The sequence below is a fragment of the Equus caballus genome, chromosome 28 (genome assembly GCF_041296265.1).
Source record: "Equus caballus isolate H_3958 breed thoroughbred chromosome 28, TB-T2T, whole genome shotgun sequence".
NCBI classification, from domain to species: Eukaryota; Metazoa; Chordata; class Mammalia; order Perissodactyla; family Equidae; genus Equus; species Equus caballus.
The window spans coordinates 25034802-25051548 of NC_091711.1; the positions used below are offsets into that span (position 1 = coordinate 25034802).

Here is a 16747-nt window from a genome sequence, read left to right on the forward strand (position 1 = left end):
CATGTGCCCTACATTTGAGGACCCTGCGGTAATAGAAGGAGCACTGGACTAGGAGTCTTGGTTAGAAGCAGCAGGTTCAGGCTCTAAATTCCTCTCACCCCCAGCTAACTGTCTCTCTCTGGGCATGGCACTCTCCATCTGGGCATCCATTTTCTACCCACCCAATGAGGGGCGTGGTCATTGGTTTTAAATTCCTTTCCTGCTCTTTCTACTGGGATCCTGTGATTCTTACTCTGAGCCCTCAAGGGCTGGTTGGCACCTTGCTCTCACTGCTCTTGGGCATTAAGGGGGTGTGGCATTCAGAAAGTCTGGTCTCCAAGCCCAGATGGCCCCCTTGAGCAGAGAGGATTCTGGGTCAAGATTTTGCAGTGCTGATTCAAGAGTATCCTGAGCTTGGACTGGTCGGGGACGGCATGCTCACCAAGAGGAAGTGGCATTGAGCCAGATGGTGATACTTTTGTTTTCAGTGGAATGATTCCCTCTGGTGCAGAGGGCCCGACTTCCCTCACCAGGTGCCCAAGGGGGTGTGGATGCTGACCACCCTAGTCTTCCTGCCTTACCCCACAAACATTTGACTGGGCCCTGTGACCTCCAGGTAACTTCTCCCTGTGAGCCTCCAGCGTCTGTGGGTAAAGTCCTCAGCATAACAACGACAACAACAACTGCCATTTACTGAATGTGCCAGACATCATGCTAAGAGGTTTATTTACCTTTTCTCATTTAATCCCATGAGGGAAGTACCTTTATGATCATTTGCATATGGACGAATTGGGGCACACCGAATAGATGTGACTTTCCCCAGATGCCACAGCTAGCACGTGACAGCGCCACGGTTTGAAGGTTCTTAACCACCCCACTTACTGTTTCCCCAGTGAGGCAGATATCTTCTTATGGACTTAGGGGAAGATTTAGGGATGGCACGAGATCACAGGCTCGTAAGACCAGGGTCAGAGTCTGGTCTCATGAAGGAAAGGATGGTGAAGGGGCCAAACTTAGTTGCCATCACAGAAGGGGAAGGGCAGGGCAGTTGGGTTGGGTGGGCTCTGTCACAGGCTGGCTCCCTGGGGAGCTGTGTGTGCCCTGGTCTGATCAAATGCCGAAGCCCCCAGCAGGTATGACTAACTTAGAACTTGCGTTCAATAGTGACAAAGAAACCTCATGTCCCTGTGGTGTCCTAAGCTGGCCACACATCAGAATCCCTTGGGAAGGTGTTGACACTACAGAGTCCCAGGCCTCATCTGCAGAGATCCCAGGTCTATAGATCTAACGTGGGGCCCAGGCATCTGAATTTTTGACAAAAGCCCCAAGGGATTCTGGTGATGGTTATCCAGGGTTAGGACCACGGGTGTGGGTAACAGTGGAAGACAAGATGTTACTTATCTCGGTCTAGCTGCACTCTGGAGAATTCTGGAGAGTTCCTGACTACAGGGCTGTTGAGTCTATAGCTGCCCCTCCATGCAGCCCAGGGGATCCCCCTTATCCCCCGACCCCAACCTCTGTGGGCACGTCCAGCCCCCTCACAAGGGCGGTCGCCCCGGCTCTGGTGTATGCTGGAGGAAAAGAGAGAAGTAGAGGTTCTAGGTTTGCGGTCAGGACATTACCCAAAGGGGCGGGGGGAAGAGAAGAGAGCAGCGTGGCGGTGAACCACTAAATAAAGGAAGTTTCTCATATGAATTTAAATAGCATGTACTAGTCCCGGTGCTCTCCCCACCTGGGAAATTTTTGAACATTCCTCCTCTGTCTTACACTAAGGAAGAGGCTCAAGGATATGCCAGCAGGGCAGAGAGAAGTGGTAAAGTGGCAGAGGGGGCCAGGAGGAGTCCCTGGGCTTGGAGAGGGCACATGTTCTTGCGTTAAGAATAAAGGATGGGACAGGGTAGGGGTTGGGATTTCAAGAGATCTAAAAGAAGTCTCAGGTTACCTGTGCGCGGAAAGCAGGTGAGGGATCCAGTGGAATCCTCCTTGCAAAGCCACGTGCGCTGGCTGTAAAACTTGACTTCGCGAACTGGTGCTTCAAGCCCTAGTCACGTGTTTGGCTTTCTGTCATCACGAAGGCAGTTTGACTTCCTGGTTCTAGCCTGCTCTTCCTCCCCCACATATGCAGTTTAATGTCTGTTGATCGTAGGTTTATTATTTAGCAAATACACTCTAGTCGACCCAGGGCTACATGCCTTGGAGGCGGCAGGAGAAGCAAAAACACAAGCCTCCCATGTGGGCTGCTCAGAGTCCCTCCGAGTGCACAGTGGCTACAAATTTGAGGCATTTCAATCACAGCAGCGGTGGTAGCTCCTAGTTCAGGAAAAAGAGCACGCGCGTGGCAGAAGTTTGGAGAAAGAAGCCATCAGGATGGGTTGAACGTTTGGAAAAGCCTTAGAGCAATGGGATTGGCTGTGGCCCCGGGAAAGGAGGTGGAGTCCCTCTGTGGCCCCCACAGCAGTGAAGGTACCAGGTGGGGTGCAGGCTGTGTCTGGAAACCACACGGGACCACACCGGCCAGCACACAGGCGGGAGAGAAGGCTGCCAATTATGTAACTGAAGGCCACTTCCTTTGTGAAAACCTGTTAAAACCAAAAGGCATCCTCCTGGCAAATGTGTAGAATGTTCTTACATTTATTCCGGGTACTGAGGCTAATCGTTGTGCATTTTTTTAAATGCCCTTCATTGTCAGTTTGCTAAAAACAAAAGCCAGTTAAACAGCAGTGTCAACAAAGGTTAAACCTCCGTTAACCTTGTCTACTCCCTGTTCATAGTCATTAGCCAAGTGGTGAGCATGAGTCCACCATGCAGAAGCTTAGCCATAGGAGGGTAGTCAGCTACTGCGTGTCTTCATGTTGCTGTCGACTGTCAGTGCCGGGAGGGGGTGTGTGTGGACGTGCGTGTGTGCTGGGGAGAGGAGGTGGTTTCCTGAGTTTTGCTCCCAGTCTTAAGTGGAGCAATATGTATTTTCTTGGGAGTTTCATGTTGATTGTTAGAAAACACTGCCTCCTGTCTCCTGTTGTACTGCCGTAATCTGAAACTTTAGAGCTTTGGGAAGGACGGTGGATTCTGCTGAAAGCTAACTGTCACTTTTGTGTCTCTTCCAAGGAGACTGTTGGAGAGCCGTTTTATTTGCTGGTGACGACTTTGAACCAGAAAATAAACAAGGGTCCCGTCGATGTAATCACTTGCAAAGCCCTGTATACGCTCAACGAAGACTGGCTTCTGTGGCAGGTTCCGGAGTTCAGTACTGTGGTACGTTCGTGATGAAGGTTTCCATCTAGGCGCGGAAATAAGTCTGGCTGGGAGTTAGAGGGTGGGGTGGGGGGAATGGCTTAAAATGAAACAATATCATTCCTACCTCGGGAGCTTTCAGACGGTTAGTTAATTAAAAACAGTAGTTGATAAAATATTAACACGTGTTCACATAATAGATTTTAATTACCTGGATTGGGGGAGAAAGTATTGTAATGATGCCTGGGGTACTCATCAATTTCCAAAGATTTTAATATCAGGATGGCTTATAGCTTTCGGCGTCGTCAAAGGAAATGCAAAGTACCCCCTATTCAGCACTTAGAATTGCAATCAGAATTTCTCAAACGGCTCTGCTCTGGAAGACAATGTGTGAAGATATATTTCAACCAAATTGAGGCCGTCTTATTTTAGAACGATAACACAAGACAAATTCCACTGTGTTCGCCATGCAACATGACGCCCTTACTTTATTTTCATGGATTAGTTACAAATGTTTGGTGTCGTGCACTTAATGTTCTGTGATGTCATAGATATTTTTAGAGGAACGCTGTAAATCACTACAGGAAGATGATTGCCTGGCTGCTGGAGGGTTTCACCCATTTAAGAACTTCCTTTTCACCCATCCCCACCCCACCCACCTACTCCCTTCCCCTCCTAAAGGAGGAGAAACCAATTTCTTGCACATTCAGTAATTTGGGAGGAATTTCTATGCTTTCTGTTAATAGAGACTTGGAAAAGAGATCACTGTGTTTCAGTTTGATCTTCAGCTTTATGGAGACTCTAGTCTTCTTCTCAATCTTGTTAGTGGAGAAGGAGGAAAAAATTCCAGTGGGGTTTTGGTATGGCTCGGTAAGGAGCTGAGTCTCCTGTGGCTTTGCTCTGGATGGCAAGTACTGCAGTGTCATCCTGGAAGAATTCATTCCCTAATTGGAGAAGGCACCATGTTGCCGTAGACCGTGTTCTGGTGATGTCCTCTGCTGGGAAAAAGTCCACAGATCAGCTGTTTTGAGTTCTCTGTCGCTGCCAGAGATAGCTCCACCTCCACTGAAGATGGCACCGTGCTCAACTGCCATCCACGAGGTGGGAGGCTGAGCAGAAAGTCAGCAGTTCTGATTTCTGTCTGTGTACCCATTTGCACGCGAGAGGCAGTGGGGCACTGTGGTTCTCACACTTAAGCCTGCATTAGAATCACCTAGAGAACGCATTAAACACCGATTGCGAGGCAGCACCCCAGAGTTTCTACTTCAGTAGGTCCCGGGTATGGCCCAAGAATTTGCATTGCTAAAGATCTCCCTGCAGATGCTGCTGCTCCAGGCCCACAGCTGGAGAACTATGGGTGTAGTGGTTAAGAGCGCTGACTCTGGAGCCAGGCGGGTTTGAATCCTTCCTCTGCCACTGGCTAGCTGTATGAGTTTGGGAAGTTTGGAAGCGTCTCTGTGCCTCAGTCTCCTCATCCATAAAGTAGAGAAGATGAACATGGTGGCTGTCAGTCTCATGGGGGTGTTGTGAGGATTAAGAGAGCCGATGTTCTCTAAAGCACTTAGAACATTGCCTGGCACACGAGTGCCATGTAAAGCATTATTAAATTGAATTCATATCTCCTGGGGTGCTTGTTAGAAATGGAGATCCAGGGAGACCAATGCCCAAGCCTTCCCTAGGGGCTGATTAAATCAGAATCTCTGGGGATGGAGCCCAGGAACGGTTAGATTTGTTTTAAATGTGCCAGGTAATTCTAAGGTGTGTCCAGCATGGAGTACAGCACTGGAATCTCGGTGGACAAAAGACGAACTTGGCATCAGTGCCTACTGACTCTCCTTTCACTGCTCGAGGCTTTGTCTTCAAACCCAGGACCTTGGCCCTAACCCTGAAGATGTGTATGCTTTTACTCTGAAACATGCTGGAAGCCCCACAGGTTTCCAAAGAGAAATATTGCAAGTGAATGTAGGTCGGGGGAATCCAGCAGTATTTCAGTTTCGCGAAAACATGGAACCCAGACAGGAAGGAGAGGAAAGGAGAGGCCGGGATTGGGGCGGGGAACAAGTTAGATGCCTGCAGCAACTTTTGAGGTTTGCATCCTTTTTAATGCTTTACATCTGAGCACTTTTTCTCCCTTTCATTTTGAAACATTATTTATTTCACAGTCAATTAAGACCATGTGTTTCTGATTTGTTAACACTCAACTCATCATCAAAATGTTTCTTGATGTTGAAGAAATTCATGTCAACTCTTGGATTCTTTTTTTTCCTTTGCAGTCCCTGGGGAAAAGGCTAAAGGAAAATTATGATTCTAGCAATCCACATAAATCTTCCTTTTCAAATACGGATTTACTGGTAGAAAGAGACTGGAAAAGGGGTGGGCCACTTGTTTCTGAGGGCCTTGCCTTTAAAAATGATTTTTAAAGCTTGTATTAGACCTGCCCCAACAACTCTTTCATGGTGGATGATTGTACTAGAAGCCCCACAGAAGGCACAGGATCTGATCTGTGCCTTGTGACAAAATGTTCGCAGAAGGTCAATATAAAAAATTTAAGGTTTTTCATTTCTTTTCAGGCAAGTTCCCCCAGCCTTACGTTTTAAGTTTTCTCCCTTCCTCTCTTCTCCCTCCTCCAGACTTTCTCACTTTACTCCACCTCCCAGGCCTGGGCACCCTGTGGTTTGACTTTCTCCATTTGTCTGAGGTGGTTTATGTAATTGAAAACCAGGGCATGTTGAACAAACTCGATTGTGTGTGTATGTGTGTGTAAATTCTTTCAAGGAAAGAAAAGCCCAAGGAAAAAAATCAACAGCAGCCACATGAGCAACTTGAAATGACAGCCGAGTGCCACGGCAGGGACACATTTAAAAAGAGTCCCCAAACTCCTGTTTGGTGAAATGCTCAGAAAACACAGCACCTCATCTAACAACCTAAAAGTTAGGTTTCACACCTCTAAGATTAGGATGTGTGCTCGCTGAGGTGTGGGGTGTTTTCTAGAACATAAAGACGTTCTGCCAATTTCTTACACATGAAATCATTATACTTACAAATGGGCTCTGAAAAGTAATTCTTTGTTTGCTGCATCCTGGGAGGAAAATTCCTCTGCCTTTCCTCACATTTAAGCAAAGCCCCATAGAGTCACACTTACTCCAGTATCCTGAGAAGTCATCCTTCTCGCTGAAGGCACTGCAGGCTTCTGTTGAATGAGGCGGTCTGCTCTGACATTATCTTCCTCGCAAGCCTGGCGTCACAGGAGGGTTTGTACACACGCAGGACTCTGGTCTTTCTCTGATATCCAGGGATTCAGACTTGACAGTTAGAAGAGGAATAAGCCCTGTTGCTCTGTGTTTTTTCCGTCTTTTGCCAAATTTTTGACATGTTCAGTTTTGTTGCTGGAGAACCTCAGGCCCTCCCTCGGCGTGCGCTGGGTGGAGAGAACCATTTGAGAGCAGATCGCCTGAAACATCAGAGGAGCGAGTGAAGGATGGAGGAGTTCAGATCCGGGAGAGGGTACCACATGGGAGAAAGGACAGTTGCTTCACTTTGGGAGGAAATGAGAAAACCCAATAACTCGTAGCAAGTATGCTGAATTAGCAAGAGAAGGTTGACTTGTAATCAAAGTTAAGCGAGAAATGGTTTTTTGAACTCTCAAACCCAGGAAATGAGCCCGCCAATCTGCTGCATCTGAGAGATAGTGTCTTGGCACCCTGGGAAACAGGGTTCCGACAAACATCTTATTGTCCTCATTCTCATATCTATGAGAAAGTCTTTAAGGTTATTAGAAATTCTTGAAAAAGCACAGATTCACATCTGCGGAAATCTTAATGCCTCCACTATGATTTATTGAGGGTATATGCCAGCCCACACCAGTCTGTCTTTTTCCCCCCAGCAGTTACCATTTGGGGGACAATCATGTTTAATGAAATACTTCATATGTAACAGAGCCCTCGCTCTCTCTAGCAAGAGTTTCTGGTCCACATGCTTCCTTTAGCACGGTGGCTCTCCCCATCTCTCCCCAGCTCCTTCTGTTCCATTTAGCTTGTCCTTTCAGAAGATCCATTATCCCCGTAATTAAACAACCCACCATCCCGATTAAGTCATTCTCTGTTACTTCAATTACTTCCCATTGTTCATTAAATCCTGATGTTTGCACTTCAGCAATCTTGTTTTTAATACTCCTAGCATTTGTGGAGAAACAGTGAAGTTAATTAACAATTCTTGAGCTTTTTTCCCCTTTTTCTCTCTACCATAGTGCAAATCATTTCCATCATGACTTGCAGTCATACCGAAACCATTTCTAACTTCATAGCTACTGTTCTGAGCTTCCCCATCAAAGAAGTGAAACCATTTTTTATAATCATTTTAGGTAAGTCATTCCCTAGTTGATGGGAAGCAGTGGAAAATGAAAAATTAACGTTCACTGAGGGCTTTAAATGACTTTCCTCTTCATACCCTTTCTTCTGTCACTCATAATCTTGGGATTAGAAGATAATTTAGTTATCTAAATACAAAAGTATTTAATTTTCTTCTTTATGGCTCAAACGTGACTCTATAATTTCATTGTTAAGAACCCTTATTTCTACTTGTACCTCTCAGGGAATGGGACCTTTTCTAGCACATCCTGGTGGAGAGACAAGGCCTATATTGATTTGTCTTTTCTGGCATTGTGAAAGTCAGCATTCCGTTTGAAGTTACTGTTATCCAGAGGAGGGGTCAGCAAACAACAGCCTGTGAGCCAAATGTGGCCCTGCTGCCTCTCGTGATGAATAAAGTTTTATTGGCACACAGCCATGCCCCTTCATTTGCTGTTGTCTGTGACTGTTTTCCTGCTTCAACTGCAGAGTTGAGGAATTGTAACAGAGACCATGCAGGCCACAAAGTCTTAAATATTTACTGTCTGGCCCTTTACAGAAAGGTTGCCAGCCCTTAATCTAGAGCTTGACATAATCAAGAAAAAGACCTAGAATCTGTCCTCCCACTAACCCCAAAAGCCTTGGCCTCTTTCCTCTCCTTCTGGGGCCACAGCGATGGAAATGCCTCACCACTCCGCATAAATCTGAAACTCACGGGGTGCTTTGCCAAAAACCAAAAAAACTATAAAATACTCATATTCAACCTAAAATACTGAAATCAGTCATTTGGGGCTAAATCAGACAGAGTCTCACTTGATTCTAGCATGAACAAATGTTAGCAAATGCTAGAAAATTTTGTGAGAGAAGCTTAAGTTGGAGGAAATTCTCTGGACTAAGTTCATTTTTTTTCTTCAAAATGGAAAAGGCCTTCACTATTCTCATTATTCTATTGGTGGCGGCGGGGGTGGAGGCGGGTGGGGGGCGGGAATACCTTGATCCAGGAAGCTTTGGGCTCTTGGTCTTTGGGGAAAGGAAAAGAAGGGTAGACAGGGGAGGTGGGGCAGGCAAGGGCAGCATCGGGGCGTGGGGGGAGCCGGTCTGGTAGGACGTCCCAGGGCTGCTGAATCCAGCTTGAGAAAAACCTCAGATCAGAAGCTCCTCCAACACTTGTATTTAACTCCAGGCTCAAGCTGCTTCCACCAAACTTCTGGAAGCGCTTTTCTCCTCTCTCTTTCTCTCTTTAATTCAGTTTGGTATAAGAACCAGACTTTTCTCTTGACCTTCGTTTGGCTCTGAAGTGAAATTAGAAATATATTTTCTAGGTTTTATTTAATGAAAGCAATTATTGACCTAAGGCCTCTTATGGTAAAGTTGCTGGTTTGTAACAGATTCTTTTAAATTTACTTCCTAGGTAGTAGAAGGTCATACAGAAAGGATGCAGCAACGTCCCTGCTCTTGTCCGCCAGGAATCTGGTGGAGGAGTTAGTGAGGTGCTGGATCATCCTTTTGCCCCCAAAGTGTGGGAAAATGCCTCTTCCGCTGCTTTTGACTAATCCTCCCAGCCCCTTACAGCCTTATTTTTTTCTGAAACTTCCAAGTTGTGTGTAGCGATGATGGATAAAGCCACTAGTGAAACAGGAATGTGGCTGTTTCTCCAGGTGCTGTGGGGCTTAAGGCAGAAGGGGTAGGGTTTGGAGTCTGACAGTCTCGGGTGTAAATCTGGGCTCAGCCATTTTGTTAACTGGCTGTGTGACCTTGGGCAAGTTACTCAACCTCTCCAAACCTGTTTCTTCATTTCTAAACAGGTGATCATAAACCCTGACCTTGTATGTTTGGTATGAGGTCAAAAAATAATATATGTAAGGGGCTGGCCCCGTGGCTGAGTGGTTAAGTTCGTGTGCTCCGCTGCAGGCGGCCCAGTGTTTCGTTGGTTCGAATCCTGGGCATGAACATGGCACTGCTCATCAAGCCACGCTGAGGCGGTGTCCCATATGCCACAACTAGAAGGACCCACAACGAAGAATACACAACAATGTACCGGGGGGCTTTGGGGAGAAAAAGGAAAAAAAAAATAATAATCTTCAAAAAAAAAAAAATAATAATAATATATGTAAGACGTCTAGCCGTCAGACCTGGCTAGAGGAGCCGTTCATTATTTATTTATCATAGATTTTCTTCTCTAAGCTGTTTTCCTTGTCAACTGTAAGGTCTACTCAGCAGAAACTGTCCCCTCACGATTCTTTTTGGTTGGCTATTTATTGATGATGGGCGATGCGGAGAGTTGATTAGCTGAATCCATTGTCATTAAAAGCACGTCTTAAATGCTTCTGTGCTTGTGTTACTATTAAAATCATTACCCACAACTGGTTATGGCCGATGGCGGACAGCATCCCACTGGACAAAGGTGAACGGGGGACACACTGATCAACCTGAACCACCACCTGCCTACAGGGGCTGGGTTGTGACAGGCTGCTAAAGGACCGGGGCTGCCCAGTCTGGTCCTTTCTCTCGGTTCTGGGCCATGCGTTTCCCAAACAGCTTTGCCTTCTCTTAACCCTTCTTGGTAGCAGGCATGTTCCCAAATCCATTAGGATGTGAGTCCACTGCAAGAAACAGAGACCCAAGGTGATGTGGCTTGAGCAACGGAGAAGTTTATTTCTCTCCCACGTGGAGTTCCGGGGTGGGCGGTCCAGCACTGGGAAGTCCCCGCAGACCTGAACTCCTTCTCTCTTGTCCTCAGGTCACCTTATAGTCTGTGGTTGCTACCCCCCCCCCCCAGCCTCCTTCCACGTTCCAGCCAGCAGGACATACGCAGGGCTATAGAAAAGGGGACAGATGGTCACCAGCTGTCTTTTAAGGAAGTTTCCCGGAGGTTGACACGTAACACATTTGCTGAATCTCATTGGCCAGCCCTTAATCACATGGCCATACCCAGCTGCAGCAGAGGCCAGCAGAGGTCATCTTTGTTCTGGGTGAATGTGAGCTCCATGGAAATGCCCGTGGGTGGCACCTGAGCCACAGAGTGCTCCAGATTGAGTGGGTCCATGGGACGCCATGCCAAGCCAGGGGAAGGAAATGGATCCGCCCCTCCTGGGCTGTATGTGTCCACGCTGTGTGCTCTGATAGTGTTTATTGAGACCCTCAGGCACACCAGGAATGCTGTTTAGAAGTTTATCACCTCCATTGTCCTTTGGCTTTGCAGTAAAGAGTGTAGACCCATCCTAGTTACGACCCTCACCAGCTCTGTGATCTTGGACACCTGTCTGAACCTGTCTGTGTCTCAGTTTCTTCATCTGTTAAATGAGGCTAATACTAGTGCCCACTTTGTAGAGCACTTGTGAAGATTCAGTGAATTAGCAAAGCATTTAAGACAATTCCCAGTGAGTGTTCAGTAAACGCTGGCTATTGTTATTAGACACCTGACGCAGTATGCTTGTCTTCAGCGTTTGTTTTTGTAAATAGCACAGGGCTTCTCTCTCAGATGGCAGGTGGTGGTTTTGGAAGGGCAAGCGTGGTTCTTCAAGTCCTCTAACCTCCATTCTACCCAAAGGAAGTGGGATTCTTTATCTAGACTTCCTGACCTAGAAGCCTGAGTAAAAGGTTAAAGCTTGCTGCTCACCAGTCTACTTAAAATTGAAACCAAGTGCCTCCATGGTTCAGAGGCCCCCTCACATACTGCTGCACATGCAGCCCCTTTCCAGATCCAGTTCAAATGCCCCTTCCTCCATGCAGCCTTCCCTGATTTCTCTCCCTTTGAAAACCTTACTCCTAGAGGTAATCTCTTTCTGAATCTCTAAGGCTCTCCATCTATACCCGCTACTTTCTACCTGGCATTAGAATCTGTTGTGTGTCCCGCAGTTGTTCTACCAGTCTTCAGATACTTCCCAGGCAAAATCAGTGCCAGATTCTACTCTCTATCATCTGCAATGCCCCGCACACAATAGATGCTAAGCAGATGGGTGTCGGTGAATAAATTTACCTACCACAGCATCATCAGAGAGCTCTGTCAGGTTAGGTTCATCCAGCTGTAAGTAAGAGACAGTCTGACTAGTGGAGCCTGAAACAGTAAGGGCATGGAATTGCATCCTAGAGCAGATGGTCTGCTGGTAAGTAGCCCCAAGGCTGGTCTATCCACTCAGCAGTGGTATGCTCTGGGTCACCATCTCCATGCTGCTTTCGGCCCTCCCTCCTAGTCACAAAATAGCTGCCACAGCTCCAAGCACTGCTCTCCTCTTTTGTTAGGTTAGAAATCCTTTCCCTTTACTTCTCATTACATGGCTAGTCTCTGGTGCTGGAGAAGGGAGTTGCCACCAGTTCTGTTTCCTACCCTGGGCTGGATATATCTGGCCTGGGTTACCTGGCATCTGTTAGCAAAATAAGAGGAATGATGGCTGTTGATTAGACAACCAACGATTTCTGTTGTCCCAGCTTTGCTGACACTTTCATGCCAAGGAAATAGGGAGAGCCGGAGCAGTTCCTCTTAACACGAACAGAGGGGTAGATTTTGGGGGAAGAGACCAGTGTACAGTTTAGAGCACTTTAGCTATTTGTGGGTATTGAAAATTAATCACCATCAGACAGATTTGGACCTTACTTAGTTTACAAAACATCTGCGTGTTTTGAAAGGCAGGATCACTAAGTATTTAAGAACATGGAGTAGAGTGCCTGCTTCTGTTTTCTTGCTGGTTGATCTTGTGCAATTCACTTAACCTCTCTGTGCCTCAGTTTCTCATCTGTAAAATGGGAATAATAATAGAACATATGAGGTAGGGTTGTTTCTGAGATTAATTTGTGTGTACTAATACGCACAAATCGTTTACCACAGAGCTTGGCACACAGGAAGCACTCCTTAATTTGCTATTATTACATGTCATTATTCAGTGATCCTGTCACTCCTTTGAGATGGGAACCATGAGGATTTTAAGGCTCAGAGAAGTTAGATGACTTGCCCATGCTCCCACAGCCTAGTGCTCAGGGCCCTCAGCCCGCCTGTCCTCCCCACTGGGTCCTCTGTGAATACTTCCTGAGGGTGACAGTTGCGCCTGGTGGCTGGATATTGTTTCTCAGGGGGCGTTTCCTTTTAGCAAATGCGCTGTGAATTATCTGAGAACAAGGACTGCATTCAGGTTTCTCTTACACTCCAGCCCCTAACACTGAGCAGGCGCAGGTTAGCAGACTGGTTAAGTGGGTTTTGACCAGGACAGATGGCACTTTCCGGGGGATCTTCCCACTGGGGACAGATGCCCAGTGCGCACTTTCTGAGCCTGGGGGTGGGGTCAGGGGCAGGGCGACCGGGGAGCCAGGACCACACTTACACTCTAGGAAACTGCTGCGGGAGCACTAGGAGTTAGCAGCGTAAAGAATGAACACAAATCAACTTTTTGTCTGAATTTACTCTCAGAATTCCCTGTGGACTCTATAAAATGCCATTTTGCTTTTTTCTCCACCCATTTAGCTGTGGAGGCACTGGCAGATTTACATTATTTTACATTCAGTTAAGTTTTTTTTTCCCCTTGTGGTTATGTTTTTAAGAACATTTATTGCCTATAAAGAGGTGTTTTTGTTTAAAGACAATAGTGCCCTTTAGGTAGTAACAGAATGTTATTTCACAAATACCTGTAAAACTGTTAAACCAGCCAGAATGGCGGGAGCTCTGATTAAAAGGTGCTTTCCGTTGTCCTTCTCTTTGGAAGCCTGTGAAATAGCTTCACCGCCAAGACTCCCATCGAGAGAAGACCTCCTCGTCGGGAAATATGGGGAGGTCTACGCAGAGCGGAGGGGGCGGGACTAGCGTTTACCTCTCTAGAACCCCGTTTGTGCTGGGAGTCTAGCTTAGGCCTTCGCTGAGAGCCTGAGCTAAGACTGGAGGTTTCCTGGGCTGTAGGTGAGACCAGGAGGCCTGAGGGAGGCCAGGGCGGTAGGAGGAGGGACCCCGTAGCTGAGTGGTTCATGGCGCCAACTCCTGGCTCTGCCACTTCTGAGCTGTGTCCCTGAAGCAAGTTATTTGGCCCCTCTGTGCCTTCTCTGCCGTCCAGGATGTCAGGGTGTGTGAGCAGAGGCGTTCGGCATCCCTTCCTCGTGGGTGGCTGACCCAGAACACGAGTGTGCAAGGGAGCGACTCTCTGTTCCAGGAAGGAGACGCAGGTCAGACTAGGATCACCGCTTAACCTGAGTTTTGACTCCACAGATTCAGTTTTAATCATTTGATTAGGCCTGGACCACACTGCACTGTTGCATAATTGTAAACAAGATGGTAGGGGCAAGACTGAAAGGCAGGAAAAGGAAGACATGACACTGAGAACGCCGTCCCCCTGCCCCCCACGGAATTTCAGAAGCCCCTTTGCCGTGCCAGTGGTTTGTAAGTCGTATCGACCAAGCGCTCGCTCGTGAGCCAGACACTGTTCTCAGTGCTTCGTGGTTAGTTCAGCTCATCACACAGGAACCTGGGAGGCAAGTACTGGTGTTATTCCCACTTTGCAGGTGAGAAAACTGAGATACAGAGAGGTTACCCAGCTGGTTAGTGATGGGTGGAGAGGTTGCCCAGCTGGTTGGTGGTGGGTGGAGAGGTTGCCCAGCTGGTTGGTGGTGGGCTTGTACTGAACCCAGGAGTCTGAGCCGAGAGCGATGCTGCGCCCTGTTCTGCTTGCTGGCGGTGTGCTCCTTACTGGGACAGAGATGCTGAGCATGGAGTCGGAGTCCTGGCTGCTCAACGCCTCTGAGTCTCTGTTTCCACCTGAAGACATACTACTAATAATAATTGTGATAAGTTATAAGAAATAATAACTCACCACTATTATTGTTACTATCATCATCGTCATCATCATCATCATGGAGCCTCTCCTAGCAGCCTGGCCCTGTGCCAACCCTTGGACATACATTATCTCATCTAATCTCCATGATGATGCTAGAAGGCAGACACTCTTATCAGGCCCATTTTAAATTTGAGTTAACCTGGAGGATTCCCCATTCTCCACATTCTATGTGTTTTCTTTTTTTGCACATTTCCATTAGTTAATCATTTTACGTTCCCTAATTACAGCCAGGCTCAAAGGCCTTAAATAGTTGTGCATTTCACACCACACCCAGGCCCCCCTTCCTCCCTGATCACCAAGGTGCCTTGGAATCCACACTGTATGCTTTGCGGATTACAAAATCCTCTCAGCGCTTCCCTGAATCGGTTCCCCCCAGGATCCATATAGGTAAACTCGGTCGTTTTAGATCTGTTTATTCTTAGACAAAGTAAACCTGAAATTGCTTTTAAATTCGTTTTGAAATGTTCCCTAGCTCTGTGTTTTCACACATCCACAGAGGGCTTACTTCCCCAAAGTCTGATTCTGAGGTTTTGCTGCACTGGGAGAATGTTAACTGACAAAACGTTAAGTAATGGCCCTGAGAAGTAGGTAATTAGTGCAGGAATAACAGTACAGGGCGGGGGTCTCAGGGTTTTAATGAGGGCTCGGGAAACTGTCTGACTGAAGATGCTAAAGTGGAGGGGGAGATAAACGTTCCCGTAATTAATGCTGCATATTAAAAAGTGACCTCTGGCGTGATCAATACGGGGACCTCATAACCTTTCCTGTCACCTGGAACTTCACTTCTGGGACTCTGTGGTCCTGTTAATAAAAAAGATAATCACCAGTCTGCCTTCATCTACTGTGGAACCTTTCCACTGTTTTTTCTGAGGATGAAATTAGAAAATACCATTTTTAGAATATTTGTCTGTATATCTATTTTTTACTCTCAGATATATTTATTCAATGCTTGCTCTATAATGAGACTTTTAACTTTCTGTTTTCCTTTCCATTCTCCCTGAAAAGAATGGATTATGGAAAAAAGATTAAAGTAGTACGATGCGGTAGGGTGTTTGCTAATGTGCTCTCAGAGGTATTAGGAGGACTCGCCAGGTTTGTGTCTTTTGTGAACGCCTTTCAGACTGCAATTAGCTAATAGACTTGGAAATCTGTTTGTATTCTTGCAGGCATTAAACGTCGTCTTTGAAAAAATCCCGGAAAATGAGAGTGCAGATGTCTGTCGGAATATTTCAGTCAATGTTCTTGATTGTGATACCATAGGCCAAGCCAAAGAAAAGATTTTCCAAGCATTCCTAAGCAAAAACGGCTCTCCTTATGGACTTCAGCTGAACGAAATTGGTCTTGGTAAGGAGATGTGGGAGCTATTTTGTCCCAATCCCCTGTCCCAATCCTCCTCCCTCCCCCTCCTCCCTCCCTGCCCCCAGTAGCAAGCTTCTGTTTGGGGAAGCTTATACGGCCTTATAGACAGGGGCCGAGAGACTGCATTGCTCTCCCAAGTGCATCATGATTCCTCCTCGGAAGCATAATCTTTCAGAGATACTGTTTTTTTAAATATTATGTTTGTAAATCAGATTCATGAGATTGCTAACCCTGAGACTGAATGGGATTCACCTTGCATCGAGACGTACGAAAAGGTGTAAGCCCCGTGCCCTCTGTATGTGTTGCGTTTCACGTTGGCATTTGATTTGTTTGTTGTGTTACCGAGTGTGTCATTAGTGGGTGGCTCAGACTCTGGGTGTTAACTCCAGTATGCCGGAAAGGTCATCTTCGTCTGTGCTAATCGCCTCCTGCATTAAGTATGTTCTCCAGCCTCCCCCTCCATGAGGCGGCATCTGCTGTGAATTCATTTTTGGGCTCTATTGGTAGACTGCAGAGGAGAGCATATGCGTGAGCGAGCTCACAGGGCCCCACTTCACTCCAGTGTTCACCAACATTTTAAAGTTGAGCTCCACGCAGCCCTCCCAGGAGACCGTCGTGGGATTTGATAGCAGATAATGGGGCAGGAGAGAAGAGTCACATCGCAGCGGTGACAGGCAGAGTAACAAGGTTCATCTCCCCTCCATGTGCAGTTGTAGCCTCAGCTAAGCAGGCAATTAAAATCATCCCACCCGGCCTGCAAGTCGACCCTTCTGCTAAAAGGCCATTGAGAGGAGCCTGGGGGCAGTGTCTGGCAGATTTGAGTGAAACCATGCAAATGGGTAGCAACTACATGACCTGGCTTCAAAGAAAGCAAGGTGCTAAGGCACCTCTCCCCCAACTCTGTTTCCTTCTGTCGGATGGACTGTTGGGCACTTGAAGACCATTTTAGCTCATTTGGTTAGAGGCAGGGTTAGAGGGGCGGCCCCCGCCAGGAAACTATCACGTGACCTGGGACCATCC

The 16747-nt window shown here is 47.0% G+C and overlaps 1 protein-coding gene across 4 annotated transcripts in view; it reads left to right on the forward strand.

The window, feature by feature from the left end:
• Nucleotides 1–16747, forward strand: part of PLXNC1 (plexin C1) — a 142045-nt gene that overhangs the window by 101528 nt on the left and 23770 nt on the right. For all 4 annotated transcript variants that reach the window (XM_023631795.2, XM_070254487.1, XM_070254488.1 and 1 more), the window contains 2 exons: nt 3085–3231; nt 15535–15712. In XM_023631795.2, the coding sequence (XP_023487563.2) occupies nt 3085–3231; nt 15535–15712 (325 nt within the window). The remainder of the gene's footprint in view (nt 1–3084; nt 3232–15534; nt 15713–16747) is intronic.